This window comes from Ictidomys tridecemlineatus, chromosome 9, assembly GCF_052094955.1.
Source record: "Ictidomys tridecemlineatus isolate mIctTri1 chromosome 9, mIctTri1.hap1, whole genome shotgun sequence".
In the NCBI taxonomy this organism is placed as follows: Eukaryota; Metazoa; Chordata; class Mammalia; order Rodentia; family Sciuridae; genus Ictidomys; species Ictidomys tridecemlineatus.
This window is the reverse complement of record NC_135485.1, coordinates 32,439,026-32,465,290: the sequence shown is the minus strand read 5'-3', so window position 1 is coordinate 32,465,290 and position 26,265 is coordinate 32,439,026. Positions and strand designations below refer to the sequence as shown.

At 40.5% G+C, this 26,265-nt stretch overlaps 1 protein-coding gene across 4 annotated transcripts in view; it reads left to right on the top strand.

The window, feature by feature from the left end:
• The first annotated feature begins 9,738 nt into the window (after positions 1–9,738).
• Atp8a1 (ATPase phospholipid transporting 8A1) overlaps positions 9,739–26,265 on the top strand; it is a 213,943-nt gene continuing 197,416 nt past the window's right edge. For all 4 annotated transcript variants that reach the window (XM_040292494.2, XM_005319953.4, XM_005319955.4 and 1 more), the window contains exon 1: positions 9,739–9,870. In XM_040292494.2, the coding sequence (XP_040148428.2) occupies positions 9,822–9,870 (49 nt within the window). In that variant the 5' untranslated portion in view covers positions 9,739–9,821. The remainder of the gene's footprint in view (positions 9,871–26,265) is intronic.

Below are 26,265 nucleotides of genomic sequence, written 5' to 3'. Positions count from 1 at the left end.
ATCTCTGATGACAGAATGGAGCCCATCTTCCAACCTCTTTAAGAAGTGAGTCTCCATCTTGCTTAAAACCATTGTTATTTGGGGGTTTTCTATTACAGGCATTTGAACTTTATCCTAAAAGACATCAGAATATTTATACGTGTTGATAAATTTTGCTAATTTAGCATTCTTGCAACAAGGCTCTTAAAACCTACACATAGAATCTTGCTTTAAAATGCCATATCCTGGGGCTGGGGATGTGGCTCAAGCGGTAGCGCGCTCGTCTGGCATGCGTGCGGCCCGGGTTCCATCCTCAGCACCACATACCAACAAAGATGTTGTGTCCGCCGAGAACTAAAAAATAAATATCAAAAATTCTGTCTCTCCTCTCTCACTCTCTCTTAAAAAAAGAAAATAAAAAAAATAAATAAAATGCCATATCCAACATTTATGCCATTTGTTAAAAAAAAGATAGATTCTATAAACTTGTGTTACTAATCTATCTAAAGTAAGACCTTAATAAGGAAAAAAAGCCTTGAGTTCCTTAAACCATTCAATTTTATGTCATAGAGTTAGAAAAGATTTTGAAAGTGAAAATGAGAAAAGTCTGGTCCTGCTACCACCTGATGAAGCCAAAAACTCAAGAGACTGGTGGGAAAAGAAAGAGCTCTAGCTGCAACAATCTGGCACGTGGAAGATGGAGACTTGATTTCTTCCTGCCAGGGGACCTTCTTGTCAGGGGTTGCACGTGCTCAGCTTACAAGGGGTTTCAGAAGAGTCTGCCATAGGCAGGTGGGTGCTGGACCGGTCATTAATTCTTGCCGTCATTCATTCTCTTGATGTGGATTCCAGGATGCCCTCAGGTACCAGGCATTCCAGATTTTCCTGTTTTCTATAAACCTAAATACAGATTACTGTTTAGAAAGTCATGTGACCAGTGTTGTTCTTTCATATTTTCCCTTATTCTTCCTTTTAGGCAAGGCTGAGTTTGCCAGTTATTTATCTGGGGGAGTGAAGCAAAACAAAAACAGTGAAAAAAAGACTTGCTAGTACTAGGAATGAGTTAACCCATTCAGGGCTTTAGGTGTACCAAATGAAAATGGTAACCACAGCCATAATGTGTACCAGATGTTGCAATCAACTATCTCAGGTAGAATTCACAATATTCCTATGAGATAGGCATTATAATTATCCTCATTTTACAAATAAGAAACCTAAGGCACAGAGAAATTGATAACTTACCCAAATTGATACAGCTGGTAAGAGGAGAAACCGGCATCAGCATCTAGTAGCTTGATGGCAGAGCCAGCAGGCAGGTGAAAGATGGAGACTTGCACCCAAATTCCCCCTAAGCAAGTCTAGGTTGAGAAAAGGTTTTTTTTTTTTTAAATGGTATTTTCAAATCAAAATAACTATACAGTGCCAAAACTGAGGCCCAAATCTAGATTTTCTTATTCAAGTTTTTTTCCCCCATTAAAGCAGCATTGATACCAAACAGTTTTTAGGTTAACCGAATATTTTTAGACTACTGAAATGTTTAGAAGCATTAAAAGATAAATAAAAACACTTGCAATAATTAAGTATATGCTCAAGTGTAATACATATTAATCATCTTTCAAGGGAAGCAATAGAGGTAATCTCTCCTTGAATGTTAGAATTTCTGATTCAATAGAAATTATCCCAGCATCTAAAAAGTTCCAATAGAGCTATATCCATATCTAGACTTATGTATAACAGAGGGAAGATTGTATGGTTTTTCTACAGATAAATAGATCTTTGTCTTTTATTGCTAGTTGCCCCAAAAGTATTACCGAAAAAAAAAGCTTAATATTATGTAACATTTTAATTTTTTTAATCATTACATTTTAATTTTTTAATCATCATTTTTTTTCTGCTAATTGAACAGCTCCTTTCACCTCCAGATTCTAACCCATGCTCCATATTCTGTTAACACCATGAGAATATTTGTTTGTTCATTTTGCAGTACTGGGGATTGAACCCAGGGTTGCTCTGCCCCTGAGCTACATCCCAAACCAACTTTAAAAAAAATTTTTTTTGGTACCAGGGATTGAACTCAGGGGCACTCAACCACTGAGCCACATCCTCCTATTTTGTATTTTCTTTAAAGACAGAGCCTCACTGAATTGCTTAGCACCTCACTGTTGTTGAGGCTAGCTTTGAACCTGTGATCTTCCTGCCTCAGCTTCCCAAGCCACTGGGATTACAGGCTTGTGCCACTGTGCCTGGCCAATTTTAAATTTTGAGAGAGAATCTCGCCAGGTTGCCCAGGTTGGCCTCCAACTTGGGATCCTCCTGCCTCAGCTTCCTGAGTAGCTGGGATAGGCATGTACCACCATTAAATCTTCTTAACCACAATAATCTTTGTAATGACAGTTTTCTTCTCGGTGTTGTGGAGGCTGCAGTGACTCCCTTTCTCTACATGCATTCATTCCTATCTCCTTTGCTGGTCTGCATGGTCCTCCACAAAATGGTTCCTGTGTACTTATTCAAATATCTTTCTTAGGGTTTTCCTTCTGCACAGTCATTTTTAGATCAACAGCAAATCAGGGAATGCCAAAAGACACCTGAGTAGATAGATGTAGAATTGCACCAACCAGCATGGGAAACTTTGACAGGCTTTGCTTACAACAGATTGCAGCAGCTTCCACTAGAAATGTATGGGTTTCTGAAGCCGGGGAGGCAAACTGGAGTCAGAATATCATGGATTCAGGAACAGAAGGAGAGTGGTTCCAATTTAACTGGCTAAGGTCAGCTTTCTAGAGTTTAGACCAAATGTATGCCAGGAGCTGTCCTTTGCAGTAGGCAAAGACAAAGAGATCTACAACAGAGGGGCAGCTTCTGCTCCTGAACTTGACTCCCAAGTGCTCTTACCTGCACTGCCTCCAGCTCCCACAGTCTCCTTCTGCTTCTCTCTTTGGTGTTTCACCTTCCACTGACTTCGTTTCTTTGGGGAAAATACCTACATGCAATCCTGGATTAAGTATTGACTCTATCCATTTGGTGGATTTCCTGGATTTCAGAGTTGGCAGGAGTCTAGTGATAACTGCTCCCTCTTTGCAGCAAATGTTCTTTCTGGGATGTTTTGGGGTTAGAGGAAGAAAACATATTATGATTTTCCCATAAATCTACTAAGCATTGCAATGAATTATGAATCTCTGAGCAGAAAGATATATCATCCAAAGGCCCAAACACGATTGGCAAATCTTTTATTTGAAAGCTATGGCTTATTTCAGTTAATTAGGAAACCATCTTATTTAAGTCTAGCATTCTTTCTAAATTAAAAGTTATGGAATTACAAAATTTTATTTGATAATCATGTACATACCACTTATTGCTGTGTTCAATTTGTAATAAAAATTCTGTGGATATTTCCTACCTCATCATTGCTCCTTTTCCTTCTTGAAATATTGCCTAATCTGACATGGCAACAGCAAAAAAAAAAAAAAAAGTCTGAGATTTTTCTCAAGAATTCCTTTTCACTTCTAATATTGTCTTCTTGGTCAATGAGAAAATAAATTGTAATCATATTTCTTTTCATTACTATTTATCCTTTTTATATACCAAAATTCACACTCATTTCAAGATAAAAGATATAATATGTAAAAGAAATGAGTACTTTTGAAGTGTCCCAGATACAAATATGAAAACACAGAAATATTTTATTGGGTACAATCAATATATAAAGATAGAGACTACCTTCCCTATAGCTTATGGTGTAATTTTGTACTTATTCACATAATTATTTGTTGATTTATATCATTCTGATGTGACATGAATTCTATAAGGATCCGTATCCTGTCTGTTTTGGCTTACCACTCAATCTCCAATACCCATCTCAGTATTAAGAACATGGTAGACACTCAACAAATTGCAGTGAACACATGAAGAAAAGGAATCTTCAGTGACATATAAGGACTATGACAGGGGGCAATAGATAATTTTTAGAAGGGACAAATATTTTTATTATCTCGAATGTGGTGATATCAAAGCTTAAAAAATTCCACAGTTTAAACACATGAAGTTCATGGTATGTCAATTATATCTCAATAAAACCACTTTTTAGGTTGTAAAAATCTTGGTAATACTATGCTAATTATACTATCCAAAAATTCATGAAATTTTTTATAATAACATTTTACAAAGAAACCAACATTACTAGAATATTGTTTGGTCAATTTTAGAAAAGAAAAACATTTTGAATTAAGTATTAATTTTTTACATCTTGGCTTCAGGTACATAGACATTATTAAAGTAAAAAATCATACCATTTAATCAGCTTTTTATCATTAATTTGAAATAATGTTATTGCATTTAAGATCTTCAAACTAGATATCATGATAACGTGGGTTGTTTTCTCTTGAATGTGCATTTTCATTTTTGAATAAAATACTCAACAAATGTTTTCCCCCAAAGACAGTGTGTGAATTGAATCCTATTGAAAATATACCGGAAGTACTTATTCTTTCTAAATTCCAGAGTCTTTTCAATTATAATGAAAAAATATTATTATCCATTTTGTTGGAAATTCCCAGTACATGAGGAAGATAATAATGTTCAAAGACATTACGACTGAATTAAAATCTCACTAGTGTTTGAAAAGAGAATGGTAATATAGGCATGAGAAATGAATCACAGGCATGAGACAAAAGGATTGATTTTATCATTATGCATAGTAAGTGACCGAATTATTCATTGACAATAGATTTACAGCTTTTGGTTAAAATCAGTTTCAATTTAAAATCTGATCACTTAATTTTGACAAAACTTTTTGGGACATAAGATTTTTCTGTCTCTCTAGATTTGAATATTTTGAACACATTTTTATATGAAATTATATAATTCGTGGTCCTTTTAATATTTTAAAAGTTATTCATGTTATAGCATGCATTAGTATTTCATTCCTTTTGACAGCAGAATGATATCCTATTATGTGACTGAACCACATCATATTTATCTATCAACCAGTTGGTGAATAGCTTGGGTTATTCCCTCCTTCTGGCTACAAATAATGTTGCTCTGAACATTCGTGTACAAATTTCTATGTGGATCTCTCTTTTTATTTCCCTTAGGCACATACCCAAGAGTGTAACGGCTAGATGCTATGGTAATTTCAAGTTTAGTCAGTTGAGGGATTGCTGGATTCCAAAGCAGTGGCACCATTTGCATTCCTATCCACAGTATGTGAGTGTTCCAACTTCTCCACATACTCTCCAACAAGCATTATCTATATTTTTAAATAGTCATTTGAGTGTATATGAAATGGTATCTTGTGATTTTGATTTGCAGTTCCCCTGATAGCTAATTATATTGAGCATCTTTTCATGAGCTTAGTGGTCATTTGCAGATCTTTGGAGAAATGACTATTCAGATTCTTCGCCCATTTTTAAACTAGTTTTTAAAAAAATTATTTAGCCATAATAGTTCTTAATATATTCCAAGTACAAGTTGCTTATCAGATATATGATTTACAAAAATCATTCTTTGGGTTAGAGTTTTACTTTCTTGGTGTTGTTCTTTGAAGTACAAAACTTTTAGTTTTTGAGATATCCAGTGTATCACTGTTTTCCTTTGATGTTCGTGTTTTGGTGTCATATGTAAGGAATTGTTATAGAAGTTCAAACAAAATCACTCCTATTTTCCTCCTAAGAGATTTATAGTTGATTTAACTTTTATATTTGGATCTCTGATCCATTTTAATTAATTTTGATATATGGTATGAGGAATAGTCCAGCTTCATTCTTTGACAGGTACATCTCCATTTGTTCAAATATCATTTGTTGAAAAGACTAGTCTCAGCCTTTTCTCCCATTTAATTGCCTAAACATGGAAACAAAATTTCTAATCTTCTTAGCCCTAGTAGTGATGTTCCCTGTGTTGTTTTATTGTATTTCTTCCTTTGGAATATCAACTACTGCTTTAGTCCATTTTCTACTGCTATTACAGAAAACCCATGACTGGTAGTTTATAAAAAATAGAGATTTATTTCTTACAGCTCTGGAAGCAGGGAGATCTGATATCAAGTCACTGGCATCTAATGTTGTGTCATCCCATGGCAGACAGTGGAAAGGAAAAAGAGCATGAGAGAATAGGAAGACAAGAAGGAGCTGAACTCCAATTTTTAACAAGCCTATTGCACTATAACATGACATTAATCCATTCATGAGGACAAAGCCTTCATCACCTAATCACCACTTGTTAAATTTCATCTCCCAACGCTGGTAATTGTGTTTGCAGCACAGGAACTTTTGGAGACACATTCAAACTATAGCAACTGTCACCTGACTCTGGGTACCTGACAATCACTTCTCTGTGTCTGAAGTTGAAATCTGGATCCTTGGACCAATAGAGTTTTATTAATGTCTACACCCTGCTATAACAGTAGAACATAGTGGGTGTGTTTGCATACAACTTTATTTTCTCCTATTACTCAATAACACAACCCATCCTAATTCAAAAGGAAAGCTAAGGACATATTTTTCTGTTAATTCCCACTTGCCATAGTTGTTGGGAATGTGATGAAAGTTGCAATATAAAACTCATTATCTTAGAGCATAATTTAGTTGGTAAAACTGAGGAAATTTTTGTGGGGAAATGCAAAGGAAAATGACATTAATATGCTCAGAACTGGGCATATTGGGACTCCTAATATCATTTGTTTAGAAGGCTCATTAGGGAAAAAAAAGGATATTTATATAATGTTTAAGACTTTCTAAAATCTGGCACCTTTAATCTCCATCCATGGATTCCCAATGAGAAGCGTTTTTGTAATCAGTCTATTTGTTTCCCCAAATATATTCTTCTATTATTCCAATTACTTCAGATATTCATCAAACAATTATTATTGAGTAACCATTAAACACCAAGCACTCCTACCCTAAAAGAGGTCTCTCGCTCATCTCTATAGACAGAACCCTATTTCAAGATCTGGCTCAACAATTCCGTTCACCACAGATCTTAGCCGCAGTTCTTAGAATCTCTTCTTCTCTCAAGGTCTGCACTTGTTGCTGCTTGTCTATTTGACATTAGGTGCCAGTCATTGTGTTGCACTACTGGTCAGTTTTCATTAGTACCTTGGTAATCTACTAGCACTCTGCCTCAGCATCTCAGGTGTGCTGTATACTCAGTATTCAGTATATATTCTGCACATGATGATCAAGAGTGGTCCCTAGAGATGCTGTCCTTAAATAACCTTCATCTTTCCAAGTTCATCAGCAGTGGTTATAAGACCTGAAAGTTTTTAAATTATCTTGCTGACATCTGAATTCTACTACAGATTCTGTGACAAAGTCATATTGCTGGAAACAGAGTTCCCTACCAGGGGTTGGCACACACTGTACTTCTTGCACAATGGAAGGTGAGAAGATCTGAGATCTTTGGAATGAAGCAGATGCAGATTAGTGCAATACTCAGTTGCAATCAAGTTTATGAGCCAATAAAAACGTGTGTGGTTTTTAACAAACAGGAAGGAGTGGTTTTCCAGAAATGTGGGAGTTAGAATACACTTGCAATTATGGATAAAGTGGAAGTATAACCTGGGAAAAGACACATGGTAAGCTATAAACTATACATGCAATGCTCTTCTAGGTATGAAAAACCATTTTCATTTCCTGTATGCATGACCTATATTGTCAACCTTGCTGATGAATTGTTAATGGGACACACATATCAAAGAGAATGCTCTATAGAAAACAAATGTAACCTCTGAAACTCCTTTCTAATAACTATTATTCGTAAGAAAGCAAAATTGAACTTATTTGAGGGATCATTAGGAATTAAAAAGTAACTGCTCATAAATCACATAGTGTCATGCTGCTATGCACTAATTTTTGGGGAAAAAAACGGTTCTGGCTTTATAGAAAATTACACTTCAAATGTTAATCAGAAATGTACTATATTTTCTCCAGTTTATGTTAGCTAATTTCTAGAGCTAATACTTTAAAAAATATTTCCTTGCTGAACAAACTTAATTTGCTTCAGATTCATATTCATTGAGCCAGAGGAAGCCTGTTTTATGTCATGAGATCCTGGGACTCAAGAGAAATAAAAATGGCCAGTGATGACAGTCTTGATAAGACTATGTTCATTTTTTACTTTTAGAAGACCATACTTTTAAATCGTGACCATCACTGAAACGGACACATTTATCTTTGAGTCCTGCTCTGCCCTGAGATATTCTGTGAACACTGGGAACACATTTTCTTTGTTCTGATCCCAGCCCCTGAATGAGAGCCAAGTAGAGTGGGTTCCTCATAAATATGCATTGACCACCTGCCTGGGTATTCCTGTAGAGCTGTACTCCGGTGGTTAGCAAATGCTACCTGCAGGAAGCAGAGGAAATACAAATGGAGGTAAGATGCTATCATTTCTTTTCTTTTATTTATTTATTTATTTATTTTTTGAAGCTTGGGTTATGATCACTTCTCTCAGCTTGAACGCTGCAGATCTCTCACTTTAGGATCTAAATGGAGTTTAAATAAAAGGCTCCCACATGAAGTCCTCTTCCAGTGGGTACCCGGAGAAAGAAAACAAGATGAAAGAAGTAAAATGCTTCTAACTTAGTTTATTCCGTTCTCACCAGTTCAGCAGCTCACCAGAATCTATACAGAATCTTAATCCAAACTTGAAGGTGAAATCAGGAACAAATAAAAAAAATACTGTATTTATTGACGACTTAGTGGCATAAATCTAATTCTATGAAATAAAAGGTAATGAGGTTGTAATAGTCTCAAAGATATGGGGCACACAATTTAATATCTTTATGTATTTTATACCAAGATCCTACTCACCTTTTTGGATAAAACTACTGCGTCCAAATTTCTGCAGGTTTAACTAAAAGCAAAAACCTGAACAACACAAATGAACCACCTGCGCAAAGATTTAGTTAACTTTAATTGCAATTTCAGAGCTTTATGAAGCTGCAGAGCATAAACTGGTGGGAAGTACCAGGCCCACATACAGATGGGCCCAGAGGCACCCAGACTCCAAGGGCAGGAAGCGGATCAGCTCTAGAGACTTCAGGTCTCACTGCCTGTTGCTAGTGAGCAAGTGGGGCTCAGAATGAGTTCAGCTGACGGTGCAGAGGGTAGGATTCCAATCAGACGGTAAACACGCAGTCCCTTTCCAGCTGGAGCAGGGACCTAAACCTGGTCATCGCAGACCCCTTCTCCAGTCTGCACACTCAAAACCCATCAACACCCCTTTCCAGAGGATGGGCGGCTCCTTTGCAATTAAAAGCCGTAGGGTGCCGGGAGGGCATACATAAGCATGCTACCTCCAAGACACCTCTTCCCATCTGGCCAAGATTTGGGAGTGTCGCAATGGCATGGATGGCCTTGATGGGGGACACGAAGAACCGACACCGCGGGAAGGATCGAGGGCTCCCGGGCTTAGGAGACTGCAACTGTTCCCCCCTATGAGGAGTGGTACAGTCCGGGGCGGGGCGGGGCGGAGGAGTCTCTCCGTGGTCTCTCCCCGCCCCTTCCCGCCTCCGAGCAGGGCTGCGGCGGGAGCGAGTAAGCGCGCGTCCGGCAGGTCCCTCCCCCGGCGCCGGCGACCGGGCTCCGCCCCTCGCCGAGCCGCCCCCTCCGCGGCTGCAGGCAGAGCTCGCCCAGCTTTGCGGACGCCGCCACCGTCGCCACCGTCGCCTCTTCCTGCTACTGCTGGCGTTCCGGGGCCGCTCCGGGTGGCGACGCTGCCCTGGGTGGGCGGCGAGCCCGGGCGGCAGCTGAGCACCCGGCGCGGCGCCTCCAGTTCTCCCGGCCGCGCGGCGCCGTGACAGGTGCAGAGTCTGGGCTGAAGTCTCACCTGCAGCCATCGCCGCGATGCCCACAATGCGGAGAACAGTGTCGGAGATTCGCTCTCGCGCCGAGGGTGAGTGACCACCTCAACAGGGGGGCTGTGCGCGGAGGAGGCGCGGAACCAGCCTGGGGCAGGGCTGTGAGTGAGCGAGCTTGCACGCGTGTGTGTGTGTGTGTGTGTGTGTGTGTGTGTGTGTGTGTGTGTGTGTGTGTTTATGTTTATCCGGCCAGAAATACCTTGTCCCACCTCTTCCCCTTGACAGTCGCCAGACTGTCGCGCCCGGTCCCCAGCGGACCCTTCTCCCTGCCCTGCCTTCAGTGCTCTCACAAATCCTTTCCAGGGTCCAGACCCTCCGAATTGATACCGGGAGCGAGCCCCAAGGCTTGCTTTACACCGCAGCGTGACCATTAGGTCCAAGTCACAGAGCGCACTTGCTTGCCCAACTAGCCACTAGCGAGCGAACCTCCAGGTTCTTAGCTTCCCCACCCTAAAGAACAGATCGCCAACCCGCCGCCCTCGTCGCCAGCGCCCACCTCTTAACAGCACCCACATCGCAGCTCCAGGGGAAGCGGATTTGCCCTTCACAACGTGTAAGACCTTTTGATCCACAGTCCCTTGCCTCTCTGGGAGCGAGGATTCTTAATTGGAGTTCGGTGCTTAGTAGGTGTCATGCATTAATTACAATCTTTCATTCTGTCTTCTGCAGTGAAGTCTCACCTGGCTGAGTCTCTCGGATGAGGTTTCGTTTTTGTTTTTCCTTATTCCTGAAACCTGCACTTTGGCCAGTTGAGCTGATTTGTAGAAGATGTTTTATTTGCTCCACCCAGGGCCAGCTGTTGAATGGCTGCGCTTGTCCACTTGTCGGTACTGAGCAACAGATGCCAAGGGTAGAGGCAAGGGAGGTTTGGTGGGAGAAGCCCTCAGCATTCTATCTGGCCTGTGGCAGCATTCAATAAATATTCCTTGATTTTGATCAGGGCAAAGCCAAGACTACATATCCCGAGTTTTGTTTTTCATTGCCGTAAACCTATAGTTGAACCCTGCAAAGAGGATAACGTGTTTTTGAGAACTGAGCTATCTTGTCACCATTACTGATTCTCACCCTTCCTCCCCACCCCCACTCTTCAGTGTCAGGCTGGTCACAATAGTGGTTTTAGGAGAAAAAGAAATGTGTGTTTTACACACACACACACACACACACACACACACACGGGGGGGGGGGGGAGTCCAGGGATTTAAGGCAGAACATTTTATTTTTCCTCTGTAGTGTCCTCATTTGAAAATAGAGTTCCTGGGCTCTAATATCTAGGATTTCCTAATTTCAAGACTTAGGAAAATATTAAACTGCTCTGGGGAGAGAGCCACATAGAGTCAAAACTAACCTGTGTCCAACAGGAATTTAATACATACTTATTGTGATAGCAAAAAAAAAAAAAGTCACTTATAGGACGTTTCAGTTTTATACAGTTGAATAGATGATATTTCTTTTTCAACGTACACAGTAAATATGTACTCATTTTTATACTTCTAAATGAAGTTAATTTTGCTGATCACCCTTTCAACTGTAGAGGTGATGAAAATATAATATAATGGTGATAGTTGGTGTTTTCAAATAATAGCAATTGATGGATCAGATATTGTGGGGAATAGGAACAAGAAGTAAAAAAATCTAAAAGAAATGCAGAAAATCCTGTGGCATGTGTGAGGATTTTATTAGCATTGAAGGCCTGCAGTTTTCTTTTTGATTGGCACATGTGTTTTACAAAACACTTTCACAGAGTTTATGGGATCTTACAATGCTCCTAGAGGTTGGCAAAGGTGGAGTAACATCTGCTAGTTGAGGAAATGATGGCTCAGAATGGTTTAGTAACTTGCCCAAGGTCAAGTGGCTAGTTTAGTGACACATTTGGTATAACAGCTCTGGGAAAACAAGGACTGCTTCTTACTTAATCTTTGTATTCCCTGTGCATCTAGCACAGTGTCAGGTGCATTGTGGTGCTTGGTGAATGACCCTTTCCTCCCATATTGGTTGATTTGCTCAGAACTGTGAGGACAAAGTAATAACTGTGTGGGCTAGCGGTGTGGATTGTTGTCTGCTCTTCCCACATCTTTCTTTCCTGAGCAATGTTCTCCTTCCATAGCTCCTGCTTCCTAAAGGGCCTTGCTCTGAACTGCAGTCCTTTGGGCCTCAGCTGATTGGATCAGGCTGGGCTCCTGACCCAAGGGCATTCAATCCATTGGTGACTCACACTTGTAACCTTGTGGTTTGGCTACAAAGATCCTCTGTGTTTTTATCTCTCTCTTGGGAAGTATTAAGGTTAGAGACTTTTATAGTGAAAATCAAAGCAGAAAGGGGCAGAGGCAAATATTCTGATGGGGGAGAATCTGATGACTGTAATAGGTCATGCTAATTCTGCTGAAATAAATAAACAAAACCCATGAATAGATAGGAAAGAAAATGGAAGAGATAGGAAAATGTAGATGCTGAGAGAAGGTGGCCAGACCTTGGACTTGAAGCTTTTCCTAAGTTTTCTATTCCCAGTTCTCAAGAAGTTAAAAAAAAAATCTCTTTTTATCTCCCTTCTTGAAGTTACTTGAATGGGTTTCTGTTCCCTGAATCCAGATTGGCCAGATGCATGATTGTCTTGCTTGTAAGTTGTTTGTAACCAAATTGGAGAGATAGGACTGAAATGAAATAAGGAATAAATAGTCTAAGAGGGGCTGTTGTTAATTGAATATTGTGCTTGTTGTGGGTATCATCGGTCCTGTACAAGATCAGGAATTTAATACATGCTGATTCCTGAGCAAGTGAATAATTCATTGAGGTATGATTTGATGAGTTCTCCTGCAGTGCTTTTCAAACTTTAAGGCATGCAGGAATAACCTGGGGATCTTGTTAAATAAAGGCTGATTTAGAAGGTCTGGGATAGGGCTGGAGTTATTATACTTCTGATAAGCTCACAGGTTATGCTGGAAGTTGCTGGTCTGCAGGTAACAGTCTTTAAAAGATTTTGCCATCTCTTGCAGTGCTTGGGAGGGCATTGAAGGTGAAGAGTAAGGACATGAAAAAAGCAAACGTGGCTTATTGCAGAGTTGTTAAGGAAACTAGCTAGGAACAAGAGGGAAACTTGGAAAGGAGTAGGATGTAAGTTTGGACAGGTAGAGCACTGCTAGATTACAGAGCATTTTGAATGCCAAGATGAGTCATTTGGATATAGAATTGAATATGTGAACAAGATCTTAGAGTTCATTAATCTAATTTGAGTATGACACTAATACATAATAACTGACAGAGCCAGTCTGGAGCCAAATCCTTATAAGAGAGTGACATCCCAGGAGAAGTATCTTAGATAAACTAAGAAATGCCGTGGATGGGCTGGAAGGAAACTCACTAAATAGGCTCTATTGCCAATAAAGTCTTAAAATAGCAAAGGTCAGGATTAGCACTGAAATGGAATAGTAAAAATGGGAAGGGAGGAATCAGATTTCTGTCACTAAACTCGTTCCACAGGTACTTGGGACTTATCAGTGAGCACAGTGGCAGAAGCCTTGTCCTTGGTGGTGCTTTTCCTTTCTAGTAAAGCATGAGAAAAAGCAAACACAATAAATAAGCAAATGATAGTGAGTGCTACTGAAGAATAAAGAGAAGGTATGAGGGTAAGGCCAGTGGATTTCAGTTCTCGGAGGGTTGGCCAGGCTGCCCTTCATTGAGCAGGTGAGGCAAGATAGTTAGCCTAGTAGGGACCTGGAGGAAGGGTGAGGGAACAAGCAGAGGGAATGGTCAGACAGAGGCTTCAAGGCAGGAGAGTCTGGAGTGTTAAAGGAACACGGAGGGCGAGAATAGAAGGAAATGAGGCCACATGGTGGGATTTAGCTGTATAGAATAAGAGGCAGTTGGATTTTTTTTTAAAGCAATTCTCTAAAGCAGTAATCTTGAGTTCTAATGTTTATAATATCCTATGTCTTTAAACCTCATTAAAATGCAGTTTCTTTGGCTGCTTTATGAAGATTCTATTGAGTAGACCTGAGGTGGGCCTGGGGAACTGCAAAACGAATGAGCCCCCTTGGATATTCTGGAGCTGGCTCAACTCTTCTTTACAGTCTTAAGCCCGACTGGTTGAGAAAAATTCCAACATCCCTGCCTCCCACCCCCAATCCACCACGTTCCACACATTCTGACTATTGAACTCAGGGCCTTGTATATGCTAAGCAAGTGCTACATCCCTGATTGAGATAATCTATTACAAGATAAGGAAGTTGAGAAAGAGGGCCAATACCTTAAGAGAAGATCAAATTTTAAAGTAATTGTAAGACATCCAAATTGACAGGCTTTAAAGCTACTTAGGAATTTTGAAGTCAGATGTGGAAAAAAAATCATCTTTGGAATCTTAAATTCAGAGATAATACTTGAAACCCAGTCAGTATATAAATTTGCCCCAAAGCAAGAGTAAAAACCTAAGGTTAAGATTTTAGGTCTCTTCTACCCTGGCTAAATTAAATGGATATCTAAACACAACATCAGTAATCTAGAAACAGGGACTGAAATAAAGGTAGCTTATACAAAAACATTTTTTACCACTCCTACAAAACAAGCCTGGAGATAGGTAGCTATGCCTGTTATACAAACTCATGAGGGATATTGGCTCCTTATTCCTTTTTGCTTCACCATCCTGAGCAGATGACTTCCATAAAGTCACAACATAATTGCTGGGTGCCAGCCATCTTGTAGAAGTTCCAGGCAGGAAAAAAAATGGAAGAGTTGTCCTGAAAAATGCCATACAGAGAATAATGCTTATTTTTGCATTGGTTCCCATCTGCAAGAGAAGCTGGGAAATGGAGTTTTCCAGCACAGCACATTACTCAGCAGTGCATTTCTAAAGGAAAAAGGGAAACCAGTTAAAGGGTAGACAACAGGCTCAGTCACAACCAGGTATTCAGATTGCCAAAAACTCTTGCTTGAATAAAACAGGAACTGTTTTTAGAGCTTGTGCTCAACAAAATTACAAGCATTAAGTTGTTCAGAACTAAAGAAATGTACTCAGAAAAAAAACACATTACCCATCCAATGGTTTGCATTTTATTCTGCTGAATGTGATAATGATAAAATGGAAGGCTGTTCCTGTTATGTAACACATATGCTGTGGGATCTATTTGGAAGTTGTCTTAGTGTGGTAGGGGGTTTACTAAATAACAACTCTAAAATGTTTGCAACTGTATAGAATACTATGTTTCATTTACTTAAAAGATAACAAAAAGGACAGGAAAATTAATTTCTTGTTAAAGGAAATATTTTAGGAGGCTATTTCAGTTGTTCAGATCAAAGATGACTAAGGTTCTTTTTTCCCTTGGATGAACGTGCATTACCTACCTACTGTGTGCAGCTAATCAGGTGGTGGGACAAAACGGATGGTGAATGAAGGAGACCCCAGCAAAAATGTGGAGATGTGTTCATGGCTTATAGCTGAAGTGACACGGAGTGTAGTGATACATCATGTAATCAGTATTCCACATTTTCTAAATATGTCATTTTATTTCATGTTATTCTAACTGCATCCGAAATACATTTTTAGGTTTTCTAATCTATGGCATGGAATTCATTATTTTCCTCATCCTTTCAAAAATAGTGAAAATTGAATTGTGCACCTACATGACAGCCGTGGAAAGTCTGCATGTGTCTTAGGAAGCATTTGAAGCTAGTGAAATGTTTGCCGTGTGGGTCTCAGGATTTCATTAGAATGGCGGTGCTGGGAAGACAGAGCTTTTGCTTTTCTTCTTCACCCCTCACCATAGCCTATACCTTTCAGTGATCTCATCCTTTGCAGAGTAACATCCTTCAAGGCACGAGTTTTTGTCTTGTCTTATTCAGTGACAGGTTGCTCCCTGCAGGACATTATTGGCAGCTCTTGTGTTTGTTGAATGAATCTGTGGCCTAGAGATGAGAATGTGGTAGAATCCAGGTTGTAAAGTACTCTGAGCTAAGTCCAGGTGTACTCAGCACCCTTTTACAAGGAACCCCCACACCACGACAAGAGCATTTCTGTGATTTCTTCATTGTTGTACCCTCCCCCCATCTCAAGTTCTACTGTTCTGCTTGTTTGTTGAATGCACTGACACAGAGCTTTGTTCTGAATGGAGGAGGAGCTTATTACCTTTGTTCTTTCAGTTGTAGAAGTACTGCCTGAGCATTGGTAAATCTCACATCGCACAGAGAGTAAAATCACCCCAGATGATGCCATCGAATATAATCATGTTGTGATTGTACAATTTTATAAATTTTATGTAAGATTTGTATATTTCTTAAATGTTCTCATTTTATATATGCCCTTCTAGCCATTTTCCAGAAGAGGAGAAAAATAAGATCATACTCTACATTATTTTTAATCTTTTTTCCCCACTGACTAGTATTTCACAGACCTCTGTGTCCATATGATCTAGAGTTATATAAATTCAATGGAGGGTGTGATTTTTGTCTCTTGTCACTTCTTACTTCTCTAATTCTTAGAGCAGTGATTTGAACTTGCTAGGGGCTCAGTCATTATTTATAGAATGCACAAATTGATGTCATTGATTTTGTGACAGTTCAGTATTTTTACCTTAAATATGGTTTACTAAGGAATGTCCTGTGAGTGGGCATTTAGGCCATTTCCGAGTTTTTTTGTTTTGTTTTGTTGTGTGTGTGTTTTAAGTAGTTGTTAAAACAAAACACCAAAAAAAAAAAGTGTTTGTATACTTCTCAGATTATTTCTTTGCGAAAAGTCTCTAGAAATGGAATTTCTGGGTGAAAAGGATGTCTCTTCTTATGACTTTTTTTTTGTTTTGTAACTTAGACATGTAAGCTGGAAGCTATTGGTGTTGAAACCAAACCATTGGTCTGAATTCTTTCATTTTAAATACTTTTCAGTTAATTTTTATCTCTCTGGGTTTTGCAATTATATTGTGTATAATAAAGCAGATTAATTGTTTTTTAAAGAAGGGATTGAACACAGGAGTGCTTAACCACTGTGCCACAGTGGTTAAGCCCTATTTATTTTTTTATTTTTGAGACAGGGTCTCGGGACTGAGGATATACCTCAATGGGTAGAGTGCTTGCCTTGCATGCACAAGGCCCTGGGTTCAATCCCCAGGACCAGAGAGATTGAGAGAGAGACAGGGGGAGAGAGAGAGACAGAGAGAGAGAGAGAGAGAGAGAGAGAGAGAGAGAGAGAGAGAGAGAGACACACACAGAGAGAGAGAGAGTGTGTGTGTGTGTGTATATGTGCGTGTGTGTGTGTGTGTCTCACTAAGTTGCTTAGGGCCTCACTAAATTGCTGAGGCTGGCTTTGAACTTGTGATCCTCCTGCCTTAGCCTCCATAGCCACTGGAATTACAGGCATGTTATGCCCAGTTATTTTTTTTATTAGTGCATTATAGTTGTACATAATCATTGGGTTTAATTTGACATAATAATATTGACAGGGAGTTTAATTTACTCCATTTCAGGCCTCAATTTCCCCCCTTTCTCTCCCCTCCTCCTTCTCTAATTTCCATTCTTCTGTTGGTCTACCTTCCACTCATTTATTGATTTTTTAAATTGGTGCTTGATAGATATACATAAAGATAGAATTCACTGTGGTATATTTATACATGCACATAATATAATTTAAGCTAAGTATTTTTAAATGTTTTCAGTTAATTATTATTGGAATAGGTATTTATTACTTATCGTACAAAAAAACCCTTTTTTTAATCTGCTAGAATACCATGGACTCCAGTTCTGTTTTTAAGGTTTCATATAGTGGCCCCTACATAATAGCTAAGATCTTTCTCATTCTATTAAGAATTAGAGCAGAATTTAGACCAGCTGGGGTTTAGCTAATAGTTCCAAGGAATCTTCTTATATCAAATTGGCTTTCATATCTCAAATCAGCACTAAGAAAGAGAAAACATGAGTCACAAGTGCTAGACATGTATGCAATTTAAAATATTCTAGTAGATGTATTTAAATTATAAAACAGGTACCATTAGTTTTAATAATATATTTATACTACTCAAACCTTAAATATATTAATATAAGTAATATTTATAATGTTAATATATAATAATATAATGTTATAATAATATTTCATTTAGTAATGTATCTAAATAAAACTTAATATATTATAAGCATATGCTTCCTGTAACCCAGTGTATCCAACATTTATTGATATAAAATTATAAATGAGAGAATTGACATTCCTCTTTTGCACTAAGCTTTCTAAGTCTGGCGGTTATGTTGTTTGTACAGTGTATCTAATTTAGATATGCGCTTGGTAGCCACAGTGACCACTGGCTCCTCTGCCGAACAGCACAGCTATAGATTCAGCCTCCAGCTTGTGCTAGCTTCATAGGACTTCCTAGAATTCTTCAGTAAATAAATTTTTTTTTAATGAAAATCCAGAGCTCCAAGAAAGCTTATTAAAAATACATGTGTGGATATCCTTGTCCTCCAGCTTCCTTGCTGACAACAGGAGGCAGTCACTTATGTCCTCATAAAACCTCACACATTGTGTTTGTGCTTAGATAACACTGCCTTTCACATGGCCCCTGTGGCAATTTAGGGAATTTATGTGAACACGTGTCATCTTTGGAAGGCTTGTGTTTTTTTTTTTCTCCTTTTTTTTTCTTTTAAAAGAGATTTGGTAAGCAAAACCCACCCTGCTGCTGTCTTCCTATTAGTTTTTATTTAAATATTAACATAAATGTGAAATACTTTGAGCAGTACACTTTATGTTCAATATCACCATCACTTTCGTCGGTGTAAAGGGACTGTGCCTCTGAGCTTCATGGATTATTTACCCCTCTAATTGATGGGGCACAAGGAGGTGTCAGTTTTTATATATATATATATTTTATTAGTTGCTCAAGACAATACAATGATCTTGACATATCATACATGGTGTCAGTTTTAAATTTGAGCCTCTGTTCATTATTTTGTCTGAGCTATCTTTGAAGGAGGTGACTCTTCGAGATCCAAGGAGGGCTGTGCTCAGTAGCATCTAGTTAGTCAGGTGACAGTTCAGGCAGAGACTGCTTTCAGGAAGGACAGAGCTAAAGCTCTCCCAGGTTCTGGAGCGGAAACCACTTTAGTTGATCTTTTAGATAAGTCTGTTTTTGTGAGTGAAGCCGGTGAGCAGAGGGTAAAGCAGAGGTGGTTTGTTCTGACACCAATCTAGACCAGCTGGGTTTCCGGAATGGCTTAGGTTCTTGTGACTTTCCCTGGTCCTGAGAAAAAGCTAGTTTGGTGTAAAAGAAGTTTTCTTCCAGCTTCTGCAGACTCTCTTTTCCCTTTGCCCCTCCATCACACCCACATAGACTTAGCCCTATCCCTGACCTGAAAATCTCTGAGGTAGGCGGGCATTTAAGGAGCTCTGACTGGGCACTCTAAAGACATGAGCACCTGCCACCATTTCCCTGGCCCCTCAGTGCCTGCCACACAGCTCCGAGAGCTCCCAGCCTAAAAACCCTGCCTCAGTCAGGTTGGAGGTGCTGATCAGCGCCCCTGGTTGGGACTCCCGGCTCTGCACTGGCCTGCTAAGGTTTCGGAATATCATGCACCTGCACTTTCTCTCCTGTTGCTCTTGGCCACTCATCCAGACCGACTTGTGGCCCCATGCAGGGCGCCTTTGGTTCTGAATGCATCTGCTGCCCATGACCATTCCTGCTGGCCACGTCCTGCCACTGTCTTCATCTCGGTGGCTGTGAATAGTTGACTCCTTTCAGTTCCCGTCTCTCCTTTCCTTCCCCTTCCCTGGCCCAGACCATCTCCTGTCTCTGACCAAAGAAATGCATCAGGTCTCAGTATAAATTTGTCCCAAACTGGATGCGTGTCTCTGTACTTTAAGCTTGAGTTGGGTTCATGCCACTGTCTCTGCCGGGATGGTGGTGGTAAATGTTGCCAGGTAAACTGGATCGTCTTGTCTAACTTTGTTTTCACTCTTATGGGTAGATGTTAGAGAAATGACATGGGGAAGACCCCGCCTGCCGTCTTCAGTGCAGAGTGTGCCAAGTGTGGACAGGGCAGCAGAGGCTTGTGAAGTGTGGCTTGTTTTGTAGCCACATTGTGTACCTCAGTGGTACTCCACCCTGGATGCACAGTGCATCGCTTGGGGGTGTTTCTGAACAGTGCCGACATGTGGGTCCATCCTAGTCCAGTGGCGTCAGTCTCATCCGTGGGGATATGGACCAAGTGTTGATATTTCATCGCCCAGATAATTCTAATGTTCAGGAGTAGTGGAAAAAAAGATCAGATTGCATATTTATTTAGTCATATGTAAATACAGTTATTATGTAAATAACTTAATTTATTTAGTTATATGTAAATATGTTTAGTCATATATGTTGCCAGCAAGAAATCAGAAGCATATGGATATTTCTGTTTTTTTTTTTTTTCAATCTACCAAATTGCCTGATGGGTCTAATTATATTCCTTTTAATTTTCCCTCTTACAAGTGATGAAGTTCATATGATGATATTTACTCAATCTTGAAGATTTTCTTTAAAATTCTGAATTGAACATTGAATTCAGCACAACCCAATGAAGAGTACAACATGTCTGAGTTTATTTTTAGCTGGTATTATATCTACTCCGGGAGCTTAGTGAATATGAGGTTTTCTGTGGTATCATTACTGGCTTTGTGCTAACCTGCTTACTTTCAGTGTATTATAATAATTAATAGCTTTATTCTTCTTTGAAACTTCTTTGGTAACCTTATTTCCAAGGGATGTCCTTTCTTCTGTGGTGCATTTCTACAGTTATTGATTTATCCCACCATAGTATGAAAAGGTCTTTTATAGGTTAATGTATCAAGTGTGAAAACTTAACACAAGTTCCAACTTATTTGCCTTTCCTGGTTGTGGAGCTGAAGGTCAATATTTGAGACTCTTAGTTTGGGCAGTCTGGGGGCTGTTTGGCCACTTGGATGAGGGCTGGATTCTGGCTTCCAGCTGTAGGCAGTGGCCAGTGCTGGTGGTGAAGGTTGTCATCTGCAGCTCTGAGGACTGGCAAGTAAACACCACAGTGCCTCAGACTGAGTGCATTTGCCCAACCTTTGTGTGATTGTTTTTTATTTTATAATTCTCATTTATTTGTTTTTCATTTACATTTAGACTTGCCTTTATTGGATGATAGTGTGACTTGTACTTTACAGATGAAAACCTTTTTTAAAAGCCAGGATTTGCCCTTATAGAGGAGATGGAGGGAAGATTCTGACTTATTGGCTCAGTTTAACCCTATGGTTGCTTATGCCTGCTTTTGTTTAAAGTTTAGTAAAATAATCATTATATGAGTTTTCACTTGGCTTTTTTTGTTGTTGTTTTGGTTGTGGGTTTTTGTTTGTTTGTTTGTTTGTTTGTTTGTTTTTTGTTTTGGTGGTACAGGAGATTGAACCCAGGGGTTTTACTGAGTTATATCCCAAGCCCTTTTTAGCTTTTATTTTGAGACAGGGTCTCACTAAGTTAACCAGACTGGCCCTGAACTTGTTGTATCCTCCTGCTCCAACCTCCCAAGTCCCTGGGATTAGAGGTGTATGCCACTGTGCTCAGTGTGAGTTGGCTTGTTGTGAACTTCTGCATGAATATAATTAGCAAAGGAGAATTTTTAAAAGCCCTCTTGATTTCCCCAGGTGCCAAGTTGAATTTCCCCTGATCTTATTAAGTGACTTTCCCCATGGAATTTTTTTATTCCTGTGGTTCATGAAACACTCATCTATAGACTTTAAGTTTGACTAAGCCTGAATACCAAAGCCTGTGGTCAGAACCCAGTAGTAATTTTTCTTTATGTCAGACGTTTTTTCATATGTTCAACTATGATTATTTTACTGAACTTTAAACAAAAGTTTAAACAGCCCCTTTTTTTGTTGCTGTTGTTCCACTGGAGCAAACTAATAGAACCACCATCTCCACTGTTTAAGTCTTGTGGGGTTTGGGGTCCTTTCAGTCCTGGCTTTCAGTTAGACAGGGTGGCCACCTAACAACCCGTGTGCATTTGTTTTGTGACTTAACACTTGAGGCCATCACTCATTTAGTGCTGTTTCTTCTCGCTCGCTTTAGCCTCTTAAGCTAATGCCTGCTAAATAATTGACTTGAAGGAAAGTGCAGCCAAGTACTCAGAGTTCCCTGTAGTGCTGGAGTGAAACCCGGGTTCTAGTCCTTTCAGCCTGTGTGGCCTTGAGACTGTCTCTGAACCTCTCTGAGAATCCTGTTGTTCTTTGCCGATGGTAATCCCTGTCTGTGAATCGGCTGCCTGTTGGAGAGTGAGATGAAGCCTAACTGCACGCTGAAATCTCCCGTGGAGCTTCTAACATGCTGACCACTGGGACCCACCCCAGATATTCTGACTGAATCTTAGGAATAAACGTTGAAACAAGGAGAAGAGAGGAGGCTTGGACCAGTAGGCCTTGCGGAGGTGGTGGAATGTGGTCAGATCAGGACAGAGCTTGAAGGAGGGAGGGTCGAACCGATGGATTGATAGAGAAGGTGTTTCTTCAAAGAAAAAAGAGGAGTCGAGAATGGCTAACATTTAAGGCCCTGAGACACAAATGATGGTGCCATTTACTGAGATAGAAAACACTGAAGGAAGAACAGAAAACCTCCTTCTATCTTACAAAAGAGTGAGACAGTCACCATGTGCCAAAACATGTAGACAGTTTTCTTATTCTCTGCAAATGAGTATTGCATTTCATCCAGGTTTCCATCCTCTCCTTCCCTCATCTTTTATTTTTTTTTTCCTGAATATTCTTTAGAACTTCAGCAAACCTAACTCTCAGTGTCTCTTCCCCATTCCCTCCCATTGGTGTGGATTTTAGGCATCTAGGAACCGCGTGGGTTCAGTCTGTTTGGGGGTGAGAATCTGTGGCCAGGACTCTTGCTCCATAACCAGAGCTGATGAGAACCGTCTCTGATGTCACCTTTGTGCTCTTTTGGCTCTTGGGGTGCTCCAGACTGCAGGGTCATTTTCCAGGACTGAGACGTTAAATGAAAGCACTAGCTAAACAAATGTCCCTCGAAACTGCATCTGGTGAGTGATTAGGACAAGATGGAGCTGTTCAGATTTTGCAAGTTGAGTTATTAAAATGCTGGCATGGTTGTGAAATCCCAGGGTGTTTTCTTAGTCTGACACACATCGTCCTGCTGCACACGGCTCTGTGGCGGCCCAGGTATGCCAGCAGGTCCCGCGGGGACTGACCTCATGATGCCAATTGGTAGAGGCAGCACCAGTAACTGCAAGCTGAGGAGGCTCTTTTTCTGCTCTGGCTGCTCTTTATTTATTAGGGAGTTCTTTCTGAAGCTTTTGTTCCATCCATCTTCTCATTCTTCTTCTACCTGTGAATTGGGTGGGCTGATGGCAATCTCACATTGTGTAGGCGTCCTTGCTGTAATGTCACTGAGCTGGGTCTTTTAAGATTCACAACCCACCAACTGTCATTCACACTCCTAGTTTAATCGGTTCAGTGGAGGTTTCTGCCTTTGGTGGCCACTTCCCTACAAATTGAAGGCTGTCCACCATGCCTTTCCTGCCCTTGGGCATACAAGTGGCGCCTATGTCTTGAAGCCCATCTTGTCTGACCAGTCTTGGGGCTTTTAAATACTGCCCCTGGTGCCTAGGACAGACAAGCCATCCCAGAGCCACACCCATTCTCAGGGCCATGCTGGGCACAGTGGAGCTCTCTGGGACACCTGTATGGGTCTCCTTTTTCCTAGCCTTGCTCAGTTGACTTGCTGGGTGTTGTGCTGCTGGGTTGCAGTTCTGCTCTTCAGAACCAGGCGGAGGCAGCGTCGCCCCATTCTGTATCCTGGGTGGTTTCTATCAAGTTAAAAGCTGTTCTCCTGCTTGTAGGAAGTTCATGTTGCTGTGTGTGCTGGGCTGACGTGCCCACAAAGTCCTTATTGGCAGTAGGCTTTAGTTTCTTCAACAGATGTTTTTGATGCTTGAGGCTTTGTATAAAAAAAAAAAAAGTGAAGTATTTTTTCTCCCTTAGAAGTTCACCATAGAGACAAGAAGCAGGTGCCACTCAAATGCCTCTGAGTCATCCTGAGAATAATGCAGCATCCAAATGATGTTATTTGGGTATTTTTGCTGCTTTTATTAAAGTGAGGACGAGTTTGTAGGAACCAGTTATGCATCTGCCTGTTTTTGTGTTTAAAAAAAATATGTAAATAGTTCTTTAAAAGGAAAGTTGTAATAGTAACTCATAAGAATAATAGCTGCTTCTGTGGCAGTTTATTAAATTTTTTCCCGGGGGCCTTTTAAGGGCTAGCTCATTCAGAACAGTTGTGCATCTTCTATGAACAAATTGCCCCTGAAGTCAGCCGGGTTACTTAACTACCCTGCCAACGCCTGCAGCTACTCATTCACTTGGTGGTACTCTTCCGGGTACAAACTTTGTCTGCACAAGGCATCGTGTGAGTGGTTCTCTGATGACCTTATAAATGTCCTTTAAAAAATCCTCTGGAAAGGATAGAATAATGGAATTCCAGAGTCAGAAGGGGACTTAGAATTCATTTCAGGCAGCACAGTACCTGAGGCAGCCTGCTTGCCGTTGACTACCCATTTCCTGCTTGAGTACCCCTCCATGAAGGGATCGCACCTCCTAAGATAGTTCATTTCATTCTCGGCTCTAGTTCTTAGCAAGTTCTTTCTTGCTAAGAAAGCAATAAAAGCCGTACAAACATTCATTTTCTGCACGTCATGCTCTGCCAGATATCCCCATATTATATTTGTACAATTGACATTTTTAGCCCTTTGTATAGGACCTTCAAGTTATTCAGCCTCTCAAAATACTCTTGAGTTCTGATCTTTTCATGTCAACTGTCTATTTCTTATGTCATCTGTGTCCTTAAGTTGTCTTTGGAACCCAGGAGTCTGGTTCCAGAATCCTGACCAATTTATGCAGTTACTCTAGGCAAGGGATCTCCTGGATCACAGCTGAGGCTCATAGGACTTGACCTTTGGGATCTCACTCACTCTTCCCAGTTTTGCCTTGTTTTTATCTCTGTAAATCTGCCCCATTTTCCATTAATATACTTCTGACATGGTGTTAGTCCAATTTTCTTTACTATAATGAAATACCTGAGGCTGGATACATTTATGAAGAAAAGAGGTCCATTTTGGCCCACAGTTGTGGAGGTCCAGACCCAGGGGCCATATCTGGTGATGGCCTTCTTCCTCACAGTGCCCCAAGACAATGCAGAGCATCACATGGCAAGAGACAGGGAATGTGTGTGTGTCTTCTCTGGTCTCTCTCCTCTTCTTATAAAGCCACCAGTATTTCGTCACAGGGCCTCCACCCTGATGTTCTTATCTAATCTTAACACTTTCCAAAGTCCCCATCTCCTAATACCATAATCAGGTAAAGTTTCTGCTGTCTTATTGCCTCACAATGGGGATTAAGTTTCAGTACGTGAACCCTGGTGCAAACACTCAAGCCATTACCCAAGCTGTGTTGGCATGCATGTGTCTTCAGGTGCCAGGATATCCTCCAGTGTGACTCCAGTGAGTCAGGTGACCCTCTCTCTAGGTGGCAAGTTCTCATTCCCAGCAGGACATCTGATTGGCTTGGCTGGTCAGATGCCCAGTGTTGACCCTGACACCTACGGCTGGGTTACCAGACCAGGAGGGAGGAATAGAGGACCAGGAGGCCAGTGGACCCAGGACTGGCTCTTTAGGGAAAGGTTCTCAGAGCTGGTTGGATGCGGGGGGGACGGGAGGTGGTAGCCAAGGGATAAGCTCCAGTATGAACCTCCTTTCTATATGTTTGTCAGTTGGTGACAATGAATCCACATTGTTACACAGTCATGAAGTTGTGTGTCTCTGTCATATAATAGTAGGGTCTAGCCAGAAGCCTTCCTAAAATCCAGATGCTAGAATTTCAAGAAAAGAAAAAGAGGAAGTGAGTCTGGAGGCTCCCTGGTCTCCAGAGGTCACCACCTCCCTTTAAACCATCCTTCCAATGAAGTGCACTTGGTTTTTGACTGGCATAGACCTCAGACTCGCTGGCCAATAATGGTATTGTCCACATTTAGGCGGTGTCAAGGACCTCTTCTGAGAATTCTGGGACGCTCTCCTGTGCTCTGTGTATGCTGCGAGACCCACTTTCACAGCAGTTGAATCCTCCCCAGTGTTACATGAATTCTCAATGCAAAAGGGAAATATTTTTTTTTAACTTCCAAATTAATATTCTCAAAAAATTCCCACTCTGGGGCTGGGGATGTGGCTCAAGCGGTAGCGCGCTCGCCTGGCATGCGTGCGGCCCAGGTTCGATCCTCAGCACCACATACCAACAAAGATGTTGTGTCCGCCGAGAACTAGAAAATAAATATTAAAATTCTGTCTCTCTCTCTCTTAAAAAAAAAAATTCCCACTCTGGAACTCTGAAGGCACATGTCTAGGCCGCTGTTTTAATAAACAGTGTTTTATAATGCTCGGGATCTGTCGTCTCTCCTTTTTAGAAC